Source organism: Pipistrellus hanaki, assembly GCF_964339955.1.
Source record: "Pipistrellus hanaki genome assembly, chromosome: 18".
NCBI classification, from domain to species: domain Eukaryota; kingdom Metazoa; phylum Chordata; class Mammalia; order Chiroptera; family Vespertilionidae; genus Pipistrellus; species Pipistrellus hanaki.
This window is the reverse complement of record NC_140520.1, coordinates 167,968-183,438: the sequence shown is the minus strand read 5'-3', so window position 1 is coordinate 183,438 and position 15,471 is coordinate 167,968. Positions and strand designations below refer to the sequence as shown.

Genomic DNA, 15,471 nt, shown 5'->3' with positions numbered 1-15,471 from the left:
TTTTATAATCCTTTTTATTAAATAGAAACCAGTTACTCAAACAGTTTAAATGCATTAGAACAGGAGAACAATAGATCCCTCGTTGCTGAAGTGTAAATACTTTCTCTTAGCAAAACATGCACAAACATAGTCTAGATGCAACACAGCAAAATGTGTTGTATAGTAATCCTATTCAAGAATATATTATGAGTAGACTGAATATAAGCCTCCAAACAACGTTTGAAATCATCTCCAAATCCCTCATTTCACAGAGGAAAAAGAGGCTTGAAGCAGTTGAATTTTCTAACGTTACAAAGTAGCTTAACATAATCGATTACTTCAGCCCAATGCACTTTCCATTCCACAGTGTGAGAGTAAACAGTCAAAATGAGTTAAGCAGTTTCTCAATCCATTCTGGTTCTTCACAGTACAGTCATATGCCAGGGTGTAGCCTCTGATGTTTGTTGAGAGCAGAACGATACCTGAAGGCTTTTCCACAATCATCACATCCAAAAGGTTTCTCTCCTGAATGAACTCTCTGATGCTGAATGAGGTAAGTGCTCTGGCTGAAAGTCTTCCTGCACTCGTTACAGTTGTATGGCTTCTCCCCAGTGTGAGTGTTCTGATGCTCAGTCAGATGAGTGCTCCGGCTGAAGGCTTTGTCACATTCGTTACACTTAAATGGCTTCTCTCCAGTGTGGATTCTTTCATGCTGAGTCAGATGGGAGCTCTGGCTAAATGCCTTTTCACATTTATTACACTGGTAGGGCTTTTCTTCTGTGTGAGTTTTTTGATGCTGAGCAAGAGATGAACAATGTCGAAAGGCTTTGCCACACTCACCACACTCATAAGGTTTTGCTCCCGTGTGAATTCTCTTATGTTGTGTAAGGTGTATGTTCTGGTTGAAGGCTCTCCCACATTCATTGCACTTGTAGGGTCTTTCTCCGGTATGTATTTTCCTATGCTGAATAAGGGATGAGCCATAACTAAAGGTTTTCCCACATTCATGACACTGATAGGGTTTCTCACCAGTATGAATTCTTTCGTGCTTAGCAAGAGATGAACTCCGAATAAAGGCTTTTCCACATTCCTTACATTCATAAGCTTTCTCTTGGGTATGAGTCTTCTGATGCTGATTAAGGTTTGAAAGGTAACTAAAAGCCTTCCCACATTCATTGCATTCAAAGGGTTTTTCTCTAGTGTGGATTCGGCGGTGCTGTGTAAGGGATGAGCAGTAACTGAAGGCCTTCCCACATTCATTGCATTTGTAAGGTTTTTCTCCGGTATGAATTTTCAGATGTTGAGCCAGGGATGACCAGTAACTAAAGGACTTTCCACATTCAGCACAATCATAAGGTTTCTCCCCAGTGTGCGTTTTCTGATGTTGAGTGAGGTTCGAGTGCTGACTGAAGGCTTTTCCACATTCATTGCATTCATATGGTTTTTCACCAGTGTGAATCATATGATGACGGATAAATGTTGAGGGCCCATTGAAGGCCTTCCCACATTCATTACACTTATAGGTTTTCTCTCCAGTATGGATTTTTTGATGTTGAGTAAGGTGAGTGCTCCTTGTGAAGGTCTTATCACACTCAGGACATTTAAATGGTTTTTCTCCTGTATGAATTTTCTGATGTTCCATAAAGTGGCCTCTCTGGCTAAAGGCTTTTCCACATTCATTACAAGTATACGGCTTCTCACCAGTATGAATTCTATGATGCTGAACAAGATGGGTCCTCTGACTAAAGGCTTTCCCACATTCCTCACATTTATAGGGTTTTTCTCCCGTATGAATTCTTTGATGTTGAGTAAGAGATGGACCCTCAATGAACCCTTTTCCACATTGATCACATTTATATGGTTTATCCCCAGTATGAATTCTTTGATGGTTTATAAGGTTTTCGCTTCTGCTAAAGGCTTTCTCACATTCATTGCATTTGTAAGGTTTTTCTCCAGTATGTGTTCTCTGATGGCGAATAAGCGCCGAACAATAACTAAAAGCTTTCCCACACTCATTGCACTTACAAGATTTCTCTTTTTTAACTGGTTTTAAATTCTGTTTGGTGCTTGTTTTAGTAGCAGTCTCTTTTGGAGATATGTCCTGTTGTCGTATTACATTTGAACTAATATTGATGTTTTTTTCAAAGTCATGATTTACATGGTCTCTCTCCAAATGTGGTATTGTATTCTCAGTTATTTTTATTTCCTTTGGCAATGTCTGTTCATTTGCCTGCTTCCTCTCTAGATTTTCTTTAGATGACAATGCTTCTGAGGAATTAGAACTCCAAGACTGATCACTTTTGTGTTTTTCTACTATTGCCTCTGGAGATGGCTCTGGAACTGCTAAGTTTTTTTCTGGTCTTGTTTCCCAGTCTGAAAGAAAAAAAATGCCAGTATTCTCTGAATAGGGGGGTAAAAAACAAATAGTAAATGAACGGCAGTTTTGGAAATGACCTAATTAAATGAAATTTAAAGCCCTCAGGATATTCTGAGTATTTTCAAAAATAGCCCTATTATTTGAGGAGAAATTTGGAAGGAGCTAAGGAGAATGCTATATAAATAAAAAATAGAAAGAGAATATCTAATTCAGGTGTGTGTGTGTTTTTTTTTTTTTAAATAATTTTTATTGATATCAGAGAAGAAAGAAGAGGGAGAGTGATATAGAAACATCCATAATGAGAGAGAGTCATGGGTTGGCGGCCTCCTGCAAGTCCCCCACTGGGGAATGAGCCCACAATCTGGGCACATTGAATCTGGGACCTTTCAGTTTGCAGGCCAATGCTCTATCCACTGAGCCAAACCAGGTAGGGGTAATTCAGTTTTATATATCATCTGTAAGAACTCATAAGGAAATTCCATTTAAGGAAATTATTAATTTAAAGGGTGACAGAGAGATAACTAAGAGGAGACACACTAGGCTAAGAGGAGATAGTCTGAACTGAGATTTCTCACTGATAAACAACAACACAGAAATAAGAACTCTGATGTCAAGACAGAACAAACAAAAAATACCTGGCAAAGGCTGCATGGATTCTGGCCTGGAATACTGAAGTAACACTCATTTCATTGCTAAAAATGGGAAAGCTGTAAATATTAGTGGAAATAATTTAATGGGGAGGGGAGGAAAACAGTTTGACTCTAGGTGTGCTGAGAATTAGGAACAGAAATGGAGACTATATAGTATCTGTGGTGATGGACACCAAAAGAAGCAGAATAACCAAGATCTTGAAATATAGGTTAGAAAATATCAACTCAAAAAATAAAGGAAAACAATAGCTGAAGCCATAGGAATGTATGTAATAAAAGAACACAGGTGAGTGTGTAAGATAATGGGATGATTAAAATATACTAATGAAAGAAGGCAGTTTATTAGCAAAGAAAACAATAGATGAAACAAAAAGAGAAGTACATTATCAGGAAGTAGAGTTACACTACTGTATTTTCTACTCTGGGGGTTAGGGTGTGTTTGTCAAGTCCTAAGAAAAGAAAGATGACAAGTAAATGAAATAGGGTAGTCAATGCTAGCAATTCAGCCAAGAAAAATGACTGTATTTGTCCTGACCTAAATGGTTCAGTTGGTCGAACATTGCAGATCACCACTTTGATTCTAGTCAGGGCACATGCCCAGGTTGCAGGCTCAACCCCTAGTACTGGGAGTGTAGGAAGCAGCCGATCGATATTCTCACACCCATGTTTCCCTCCCTACCTTTCTAATACCAATAAGATTTTAAAAAGAGGCTGTGTTTAAAAAATCTGGTAACTGGAGGGTATAGCAGACTTAACCCAAGCTGCCAGCCCAGTCACTGACTATCACTCTTATACCTGCAAGCTCAAGCAGGGAGCCAGACCACATCTGGCACCATGGGGCATGGTGCCGCCTGTGGAGGAGCAGCAGGTTCAGAGCAGCTTCCCAAGCAGGGACCAAACAATCAAAGCAACAGGCTTTGGGAAATAGCCATCAACGGAAACGACACTAACAAAGACATATTTGTACAGCAGATGGCCATGAAGATATCCTCAGCTCCTGGAAGTACTTCACAGTGGAGGACTGGAGACCATGGCCTCTGATGATATCAAAGGAGAAAAGGCCCAGCAGAGGAAGCGGCTCATCTCAGCCCTGGATGGAATTCCAGTTGAAGACAACAAACTGTGACCTATGCTATCCACACTGCCATGTCTTCTACATAAGCAACAGTTACCAGAATATCAGGGGTGGGCAAGGAATGAAGGACTGGAGAAAGTTCCAGAAGGTCAGACTGAACAGCACCCTAGGAATTGCATAAAGCCATTTCCACTTTACCACATGGAAAGGGGGTGTTGACAACCAGCAGCTAAGAAACACCATGGGCCGGTGAGAAAGACTACACATCAGAATATGATCATGACTCTGCAGGGGCCAGGTCACATGGCAGCCTAGAAAGGATGTCAAGAAAGAGGGTAAGAAAAATCATGCATACAGGGCCCAGGACCAGTGCCCACCTCAGTGTATGTACCATCACAACTTCAAGTACCTGTACAGATGCCTGCAGAACTATAAATCAAGTTATAGACATGAAGCATCCAAGTCACCAGCTAAGGATAAGTCTGCTCCAAATGCTGAAGAGGGCAGGACCAGGGGCAAGCTTGCCAAGACTGTCATTAGTGGCTCATTTCCAGCAACAAAAAGTGAACCTTGAGACTGGAACTAAATACTTCAAGGGATTTTCTGCCCACTGGAATTATCTACATTATCTGTGTAACATGGGTGTATTGTTTTTTTTTTTTACCTAAATATAATCTCTTTTTGGTAATGACACTGTACCTTTATAACCTTTATATTAGAATATGGTCTCATGATATGTAATTTAGAAAATTAATATATTTAAAAATAAAAGACTTATTAACTTTTGTGTGTTTTTCTTTGGTGTGTGTATTAAAAAAAAATTATTTTTTTCTCTATCATTTATGCTCCCTATACTCTCCTCCATTTCCATCCCATCCCCTTCTTCCAAGTTTTATTATGAATATAAAACAAAGTCTTTAGCCCTAACTGGTTTGGTTCAGTCGGTAGAGCGTCAGGCCTATGGACTGAAGGGTCCCAGGTTCAATCCTGGTCAAGGGCACATGCCCCAGTTGCAGGTTGGATTCCAATCCCTAGTAGGTGGCATGCAGGAAAGTATAATTTCAAGGATAGTCTGGTAAAGTGACAGAAATAGAAGCTGATATTAAGAAGGATGCAATCACTATTGCAGAGTGTGGATGGGAAAGCAGGGGGGCAGATTGGATGGTAGCCTAACAGATTAACCATGTTGAATGAAAGTAGTTGGGAATTAAGGTTACCTACTTCTGTTTGAAGGTACTAGAGCCAAGAAACCCAAAAGAAAACTGTAAGGGCTGAAAAGTGAAGTGATAATTATGAACTGAGGTTCCCAAAGGAGATGGGAAAAGATGGAATCCAGAACTAATCAAGAGATTACCTTTACAAAAAGCAGGAAGGGTGCCTTCTCTGAGGAGCATAAAAAAGAATATGTCTTGAGACAGAGTTTTGACAAAGCATAAGGGAGTCCTGGTGGCATCCCATTTCTCCACAAGAAGCAAGTACATCCACATTTCAGACACGAAATCCTCTTGTCAGGCTGGTGGTTGGGTTAATGACATTCAGCTCTGGGACCCATTACTTACCTCCACAGCCACCCACTGGAATGCCCGGCTCCACACTCCACGGCTCTGTCCCTTGCTCTAACTGGGAAATCACATCAGGTTTGGAAACTTGGAGTCCTGCTCATGAGGGAAAACAAAAGACAGGTACCTGTCTTCAGTAAGGGAAAAGTGCCCAGTCAGAATTCCTCTTCACCACTCTGTGTCCAGAGGAAAAGACATGTGGGACTGATCCGATGGGAATCAATATATCAAGCATCAGTGTTACAGATTCCCTGACACGGTATAATTTGGGAACTGATCTGGGTTCAGAAAAATTATTAGTCTGTCCTACTTGCTAGGAGAGAGAAAAGCCTTTCAAAATTAGGAATCCTTGATTTCCTAACTTAAAGGCAAAATTCACCTAAGTACAAAATAACCCCTTGCTCCTTTACACCCCCAGATATTAACTCAGAGGCATCATCCTACCTATAGAGACCAGATGTGTATAATTTTCCAATGTCACATCCCTGAATAAATCTCTCTGTACAGGATCCAGCTGTTTCCATTCTTCCTGGGTAAAGTCCACCACCACATCCTTGAAGGTCACTGATTCCTAAAATACCAAACACATTTCTGCTGGACCACAAAGCATTTACCTAGGAAAGGGGTAAAGTTAGCAATACTGACAGAGTAAGGCAAGCCATGGGCTATCTGAAAAATGATTCTGATATTTCCACCTTTGTAAAATGAATATGAAAACATAAACCAAAAGGTTGGGGGTTCTGTTCCTGGTCAGGACACATGACCACGTTGCAGATTCCATCCCAGGTTGGGGCATGTATGGAAGGCAACCAATTGATGTTTCTCTCACACAGATGTTCCTCCTTCTCTCCCTAAAATCAGTAAAATGTATCCTCTGGTGAGGGTAAAACAACAACAATTAATGGTTCACAAATGATCTATAAAATAAAGCTTTCACTTCTTACTAGACATTCACTACCTTTCATATTCCAACCTTGTTCAACCGTTTACTGTTTGCCAAAATAAATCATCTCCTCCAATTTTTTATGAATCCTGTATAACACCAGCTAATTCTTATGTTAACTTTTGTTCATAATCTTTATCCATAATCAGAATCTACCTCAACTCTCTGACCTTATTTGTCCAAATATCCATCTACACCTTATTCATTCTCTATTTTCCACGCATTCATTTCACCTTTTAAATATTTATTTGCCACATTGAAGCATGCTAAACTATTGGGTCGGCAGCTAAGTAATTGCGGATTTTTTAAAGAAAATCAAAGACAATTTTTTCATGGAACTAAATAACTTTATTCTGTAATGTATTGCCCATTTTGATCAATGACCTTTTGCCATCTTTCAGGCAGCATCATAATCCCACGTTCAAAAAACTTCTGGTTTTTATTAGCAAAAAACTGAATCAGGTATGATTTGACATCATCATCATTATTGAAATTTTTACCATTCAAGGAGTTTTGTAAAGATCGAAACAAAAAGTAATCAGATGGTGCAAGGTCAGGGCTATATGGTGGATGTGGCAAAACATCCTAACCAAGCTCCATTAATTTTTGCCGAGTGACCAAAGTTGTGTGTGGCCTTGCATTGTCATGATGGAATACAACACCTTTTCGATTTGTCAATTCGGGCCGCTTTTCTTCAACTGCATTGTTTAATTTCATTAGTTGTTCAATGTAGACATCAGAATTGATCGTTCGGTTGGGTGGTAAGAGTTCAAAGTAGACAATTCCTTTGTAATCCCACCAAACTGATAACAAAACCTTCTTTTGATGAATATCAGCTTTTGATGTTGTTTGAGTTGGTTCACCTGGCCTGCTCCACGATCTTTTCCGCTTGATATTGTTGTAAACAACCCATTTTTCATTGCCAGTTATCAGTCGTTTTAAAAATGGATCATTTTCATTACGTTTCTTTAGCAAATTGCAGCTGCTAATGCGTTGCGTTAACTGTGATTCTTTCAGTTCGTGAGGAACCCATGTATCGAGTTTTTAAACATAGCCAAGTTGTTTTAAGTGATTTTCAATGCATGTATGTGATACATGAAGCTTCTCTGCAATCTCACGTGTTGTACTGTGACAGTCCGAATTGATTATTGCTTTGATTAGGGCGTCATCAACTTCAACTGGACGACCAGAGCGTTTTTCATCTTTGAGTGAAAAATCACCAGAACGAAATTTGGCAAACCAATTTTGACACTGCCGTTCTTTTAAGGCTTCGTCACCATAAACAGCACATAACTTTTTATGAGCTTGCGATGCGTTTTTCCCTTTGAGGAAATAAAAAAGCAAAATATGACGAAAATGTTCCTTTTGATTTTCCATTTTTAACGAACGCCAAACAAAAACTACAAAACAGATCAAAAAACTTTTTTTACTGATTAACAGCTGAATAGCCAACTATCAAATAACAAAATGTGTTTTACATTTGTACTACGTCTGCAAACCTAAAAATTCAACTGAAGCCATATATGTGTGAAACCCGCAATTACTTAGTTGCCGACCCAATACTAATAAACAAGAGGTAAGTGGTAAATACATTAGTTAAGCTAGGGAAGCAGAACATGAAGAACATCAAATGGGAGCCTAGAATAAAACACATTTGTTTTTGGATAAATATACCCCCACAGCAAAAGAATATACTATTCCACTCGCAGGAGCAAAATGGCATTTCAGGAAATCCCAACTTACCTGAAAACTGGCTGATGGGAGTATAGTATGTCCCCCTTGGAGAAGGGCAGATATTGGAGAGGGCAGATCTAGGTGAGGAAGAAGAAACCAGTGAATCCTGTCCACCATAGCTGCTCCCAGCAATCTGTAAAGCCCACTTACTTTTCTAGTTGAAGATAACAGGAATTGTGCCATTTCCTTTAATTCAAATTCACAGAATCCAAAGAAGAATCAAGATAATTGCTGACTATAGCCCTGATATAAATCATTACTTTAAGATTAACAATTTTGTCTCTAGATACTTATATCCATATGGATCATACAACTCAATCTATGATCCTATTAAGTGAGGCAAAATATTTCTGCTGCTTCCTCTGTTACTGTACATAAAAAACATGAATAGCCCTGACTGGTTTGGCTCAGTGGATAGAGCGTCGGCCGGTGGACTGAAGGGTTTCAGGTTCAATTTCGGTCAAGGGCATGTATCTTGGTTGCGGCACATCCCCTGTAGGGGGTGTGCAGGAGGCAGCTGATTGATGTTTCTCTCTCATGGATGTTTCTAACTCTCTATCCCTCTCTGTAAAAAAAATCAATAAAATATATATAAAAAATCAATAAAAAAGTATATATAATCAATAATATATATATATATATATATATATATATATATATATATATATATATATATATATATAAAATATATCAGACAATAAATAATCAGACTACTTTCCAAAAATCTTCACAGGCCTTTTGAAACTTTGCTATTAATACAAATTAAACATCAGAGCAGTGAATATACTTATACTCCTTGCAAGAACGTCTAGAGTTAAATGGACGTGGTCACTTCAACTGCTGGCATCAGGGCAGGAACTTGGGGGCGGCTTTCTCCCAGATGGCAGTGCTCGCAGGGTCATTGTTCCTGTGCTGGCAGCCATATCTGAGATTCCATCAGCACGGTCCACACTGTTCACTCCACCCTAGTGATTTCCTGAGACCCTGCCCCATCCTATTTGCAGCCCCACACAAGCTGTTTGCAGTGGCTTTTCCATATGAATGGCCTGAACTGGCCCAGGCTTTAGATTTTTTTAAAAATCACTTAAACAAGCAGCAGCTGGCATGAGCATGCCCCAAACCTACCAATCAGAGGCCCAAGCACCAGCCTGCCTTGCTTCACAGCTGGGCCTCACCTGGGCACTTCCAAGCCCAATACAAACAGCACCCACCTGGTGAACTCTTTGTGGCTCCTGCTGGGTGGCCCCAGGCAGTGACTGACTCTGCACCTCCAGGGAGGCCGCAGAGCCAGTGGGCAGCTTCAGACCATAGCAGATTACAACTCTACACGTCCACAAGCGACACCCTCAAAGCCCCACTGAAGCAAGTCCTGCTCCATAGGGGTGTTTCTTGCACATCAGCTCTCCCTGTAGTCACAGCAGGTCCTCACAGCCAATTGGCCTGGAGGTCAACTCCTTCCAGTGACATCACCAGCAATCAAGGCTCAACTACAAGACTGTGCACACAGCCCCCACAGGGGAGCACTAGAGTGCCCGGCTCAGGTCACTGAGGAGGCTGAACTACAGGGCCTTACAGGACACCTACTACCAAGGGCACTCTACCAAGTCCTGGAGACACAGCAGCTCTATGTAGGGGGCATGCAGGAGGCAGCTATTCAATGATTCTCATCATTGATGTTTCCCTCTCTCCTTCTCCCTTTCTCTCTGAAATTATATATATATATAGAGAGAGAGAGAGAGAGAGAGAATCGAGACAAAGAATTGAGACAAATATAAGGTATAGCTCAAACTACATAAATAATATAAATAATGTTAAGACCTCTAATGATATCAAAGAAATAAAATTAAAAAATGACTGTATAATAATAGGTTAAACCAAACCTGACTGCATAGCCATACCTAAAGCATGTAAAGACAGTGACAATGCAGAGGGAAATCTAAAGGGACATGTCACAGAACTCTTTGCTTACCTTGATCTGTTTGGTAACATGTAGGAAGAAATAGAGGAATATACAATAAATCTTCTAATTACATAAAGTTGGGAAAAAGAGGTAAAACAATGAGTAATTAAATTCTTAACTATTTGGACAAGCTGGAGCTCTTGGCCAAAATATTAAATAATCATACATGTGAAGCCCTGGCATTGGGGATAAAAAAATAAAACCAATTCTATTACACAAAGTTCACTGCAAATTATGTAAAAATGATTTAGGGCTTACAGCATAATATTGCTAATTTTTAAAATCCAAATACAATATGATACTAAACCACAGAATCCAAATATAAAGCAATACATTGTACTTTTAGTATTTTTTTTAGATATGTTTTATTGATTTTTTACAGAGAGAAAGGGAGAGAGATAGAGAGCTAGAAACATCAATGAGAGAGAAACATCCACCAGCTGCCTCTTGCACACCCCCAACGGGGATGTGCCCGCAACCAATGTACATGCCCTTGACCGGAATCGAACCTGGGACCTTTCAGTCTGCAGACCGACGCTCTACCACTGAGCCAAACCGGTTACGGCGTACTTTTAGTATTTTTGAAAGCACATTCACTGAACTATGTTTCATTTTTTAGAAGCATGCTGTCATTGCAGTGAGTTTCAGAGAAGAGGCCTTGATATCCTATATAATAAAAAGGTAACATGCAAATTGACCCTCATGCTATCACACAAGATGGCCACCCCCATGTGGTCAAAGATGGCCGCCACAAGATGGCCAGTAGGGAAGGGTAGTTGTGGGTGATCAGGCCAGCAGAGGAGGGCAGTTGGGGGGACCAGGCCTCCAGGATAGGGCAGCTGTGGGCAACCATGCCAGCAGGGGAGGACAACTGGGGGCAATCTGGCTGGCAAGAGAGTGGTTGGGTGTGATCAGTCTGGCAGGCAGGAGAGCGGCTGGGAACCAGCAGTCCCGGATTGTGAGAGGGATGTCCGACTGCCGGAAATCCCGAGGGGTCCCAGATTGGAGAGGGTGCAGGCTAGGCTGATGGACAACACCTCCACCCGCCCCCTTGTGCATGAATTTTGTACACCAGGCCTCTAAGTATCACATGAACAAGCATCGAGGCTATTCTGCTTAGAAAAGGATTTGTGAATAGGAGTTGTAATAGCTGATTTGACATATGTGAAGGACAGCAGTGTGAAACAGTTTTGCTTTGGGGACTCCAAGAACTAAGATCAACGCAGAAGTGAAGGGACAGGCACTTCTAACATAAAAAATTAAAAAAGAGAGGAGGGAAAAGTCCACAGAAAACGGAGAGTGTAATGCCACACTCCCACAGGCATTGGCCCCGATGGCCAGCTCCCAACCATATGTTAAAAAATGGTTTCTTACCGGGACCGGTTTGGCTCAATGGATAGAGCGTCGGCTTGGGGACTGAAGGGTCCCGGGTTTGATTCCGGTCAAGGGCATGTACCTTGGTTGCGGGCATATCCCCGGTGGGGGGTGTGCAAGAGGCAGCAGATCGATGACTCTCTCTCATTGATGTTTCTAACTCTCTATCTCTCTCCCTTCCTCTCATAACAAAATCAATAAAATATATTTTTTTTAAAAAATGGTTTCTTGAAAGAATGATTGCCAAGACTTTTTTTCTGACTTCAAGTTACCATTCTGACCAATAATAAAAAGCGTAATATGCTAATTAGACCTGATGTCCTTCCAGAGGACTTTCTGGACAAAGCCTGGAACAGGGAAGCCGGGGTCATGAGTGCCAGAGGGATGCCGGTGCTGGCAGCCGGGGCAAAGAAGGCCCACTCTCGCACGAATTTCGTGCATCGGGCCTCTAGTATTTAATGAATATGCCATGTGAGGATCAGACATTCTGCATCATGCCTCCTTGTCATTCCCCATCCCCAGCTCTTCCTCCAAGTCTCTCCCTGCACTGTAAATCGGTCTCTTTCCTTGATTCTTAAATACAAGGTTTCCTCCTCCTTCCGCCTCTTCAGCCGACAAGTGCTGTACGAGTATTTGCTCTTCAAGTGATGACTGTTCTTTTGCCTCCGTCATCACGCGCCTTCCTCCCCCCACCCCTCACCCCCCACTTGAGGTCCCCACTACCTTCCATCTCAGGAGGTCATCCCGTTCCTCTGGAAGCCAGTCCCCAAGGTTTCCCAAGAAGCGCCCTCCAGTGGGTCCTCCGTCTGCGGCTCGGATACCCAGAGCGAGCTCTGGACCGTCAGCGCCCAGGGTGCTGGCCTGGGAGACACGGGGGTCAGCGGCCTGCGTCGCAGTCAAACCTCGAGGTCTGCGGGGAGGCCGGGAGGTCCCTGGACAGAGAAGAGCCGGCAGGGGCAGTCCCGCTGAGCAAAGCAGGGGGCTCGGTTCCAGGTCCAGCCCAGGACAAGAAAATCCTCGGAGCCGCCCCGGACTGGGGCCAGAGGCGCCCACAGACGTCCCCTTCCCTCCGGAGCCCGCGGGCCGGGATTCGGGGCGCACACCTGTTGCGGGGCAGAAAGCTGGACCGCGGCCCAGCGGGGCGGGCCCAGCTCCGCGCTTCCTCCCGGAGCGGAACAAAGAACAAAGCCGCCGCGGGGTCCGGGCGGAGCCGCCGCGCTGAAGCTGAAGGCGGCGTGGGGCGCCCCCTGCCAGGACCCCCGGCTCCCTCCGCAGCGGCCTTTCCGAGCGGGGCGAGCAGGGCGACGTCACGCGTCCGGGGAGCTGGCGGTTGCCATGGTGATACCTGCGCTTTTCTCCGAAGCGATCCCACAAGCTCCGATCGCTGATTCGGAAGCGCCGGGAGGATCCCCGAACCTAGAACGGCTGGATTTGCCCAGCGCCCACGTCCCGGGCTACAGCGGCTTCAACGGCCACTTCCGGTCGTCTGGAGAGAGCCCGCCCCCGTTCGAGGGTGCGTTAAAGCGCCGGTGGACACATAGGACTACGGTCCCCAGGATGCTCCGCGCGCTGGCGCAGGACTACGATCCCCAGGATGCTCCGCGCGCCGACCCATTTCCCAGGGGCCTGGCCACCCGCGGAGACCCCGTTCCGCCGGCCAGCGCGTCATTTGCCCCGCATCGCTCAGGCGGGGGTGTGCATTGGAGCGCGCACTCTCGAGTGTGTGGATCGGACAGATCATAAGAAATACACATTTTCACGCATGTAATTTTAAAAAGCAAACATTTCGCCATGCATCAAGTACTTCTATGACCTATCCTGCCCTCTAGTCAGTGTTCTATTCCTTCGTTTAAAAATTCTGGTCCTGACCCACTCTTGCTTTTATGACTCCCAAATGTGGCGTAACCCATACTTTTTAAAATGCTGAAGGAATCGGGAGGTGGCGTCACCGTGCTTTGCCCGACTGTAGTGCAGTGGGACGTCGTAGGTTTTTGTATTTTTAAATACTGCGTCCCCAGCACCTGGAAAGAGGCCAAAATCAAGTGTTGGTTGACAGAACTTAACTCGGAAATCCTAACAGTAAATGGACACAAAGTTGCAGTCAAGGGAAGGAAACAATATCTAGAAGTCTCATAAGAGCAGATTTCTGGGCGAGGACGGAGGTGGGGGGAAGAGGGGATCTGTAGGAACTAGAAAATGTAAAAAACAATTTGGTATTCTCAATAGATTGCAAGAAAACATGGCATAAATGAAACCCGAAAGAAAGCTGTGAGAGAACACTTGAAATAAAGACACAAAGTAAAGGCTGTTTTGGATCAGTGGATAGAGCGTCGGCCTGCAGGCTGAAAGGTCCTAGCTTCGACTCCAGTCAAGGTCATGTACCTTGGTTGCGGGCACATCCCCAGTTGGGGGTGTGCAGGAGGCAGCTGATCAAGATGTTTCTAACTCTCTATCTCTCTCTCTTCCTCTCTGTAAAAAAAAAGAAAGAAAAAAAAGAAAAGACACACAGTGAAAAGGAATACAGGCATTCCAACGCATCACGAATTGCTTTTTATTTTGCAGGTTTTATTAAATACAAAAGTTTTGGGGTTTTTTTTGGTATCTAACTTTAAGCAAAGCTAGGGTTTCAAATGACTTGGGGGAAGGGAATCATTTTTGTTTGACAAAAATTTGTGCACAAAAAAGTGATATGTGTAAATGATGGACAACAATCATTTCATCTAAAGGTTTGCGTTTATCTTACAAAGCCTGTTTGTATATGGGATACAAATCAACAAAGCACGTGGTTACTCTTGTTTGTATTCTTTGTTGTCTATAATCTGAAGAGTGGCTTTTATGGTCTTGTAGTCGTGGCCGAGTGGTTAAGGCGATGGACTAGAAATCCATTGGGGTCTCCCTGCGCAGGTTCGAATCCTGCCGACTACGTGGTCCTTCTCCCCAGGCAGGCGGCCTGGCCCTGTCCCCTGAGGACCTGTTTTGTGTTTCACACTTGCCAGCAATCATCCCCCTTAGGATCAATTGCTGTATTCCACCTTTCTTTAACATGAAAGCCCAGGAACTCACTCTGAGTTTCTCAGATTCTGGGGAATCAGCTGTCACTTCTTTGTCTCCTCGCATGCTGGGCTCTGAGCTGCAGGGGACTGGTCCCCCTCCAGGCCCAGCCTTGCAGAGAAACACTCCAGTGCCATCCAAAGGTATCCCAACTACAGCTTCATTAAGGCTCACAGGAAAACCTGGGTTTAAAAGGCAGAAGACGCCCTAGCCAGTTTGTCTCAATGGATAGTGCATCCTCCTGTGGACTGAAGGTGTCCCAGGTTTGATTCTGGTCAAGGGCACAAGGTTGTGGGCTCAATCCCCAGTGGGGTGCATGCAGGAGGCAGCTAACCAGAGATTCTCATCTTTGATGTTTCTATTTCTCTCTTAAATATATTTTTTTTAAATAAATAAAAGGCAGGAGACTTAGCAGACTCATTTGGGAATTAGTTAGAATATGGTTGTCTGGCACCTGCCTCTCATTTGCACTTGCACGAAGAGCTATTGGGGCAGAATGCCAAGAAGGTCAAGAAGGTCAAGAAGCCCATGTAAATGTTGAAGTCATCCATCCTCCCAGACATCACACGTAAGATGATGTAAAGAATAGTTTTGACAGCACTATTTATCATGGCTCACATTGGATGTGAGTTTTTTTGAAAAGTATTTGCTTATGTAATAAAGGTGAAGTCCTACTGGGTTAAGTTGGTCTATAAATCTAATGGCAGTGTCCTTTATAAGGAGAGGGAGAGTCAGAGACACAGACAAAGGCCACCTGAAAGGGAGGCCT

The 15,471-nt window shown here is 43.3% G+C and overlaps 1 protein-coding gene across 1 annotated transcript; it reads right to left on the bottom strand.

Annotated features, from left to right (window-relative positions):
- On the bottom strand, nt 1–14,768 carry ZNF184 (zinc finger protein 184; the record flags this gene model as incomplete). The annotated part of the gene is made up of 6 exons (XM_084866502.1): nt 1–2,352; nt 5,641–5,736; nt 6,085–6,211; nt 12,375–12,583; nt 12,755–13,067; nt 14,715–14,768. The coding sequence occupies 6 exons, from the start codon at nt 14,766–14,768 to the stop codon at nt 413–415; spliced, it is 2,739 nt and encodes a 912-aa protein (XP_084722628.1). The 3' UTR covers nt 1–412.
- Between the last annotated feature and the right edge of the window lie 703 nt (nt 14,769–15,471).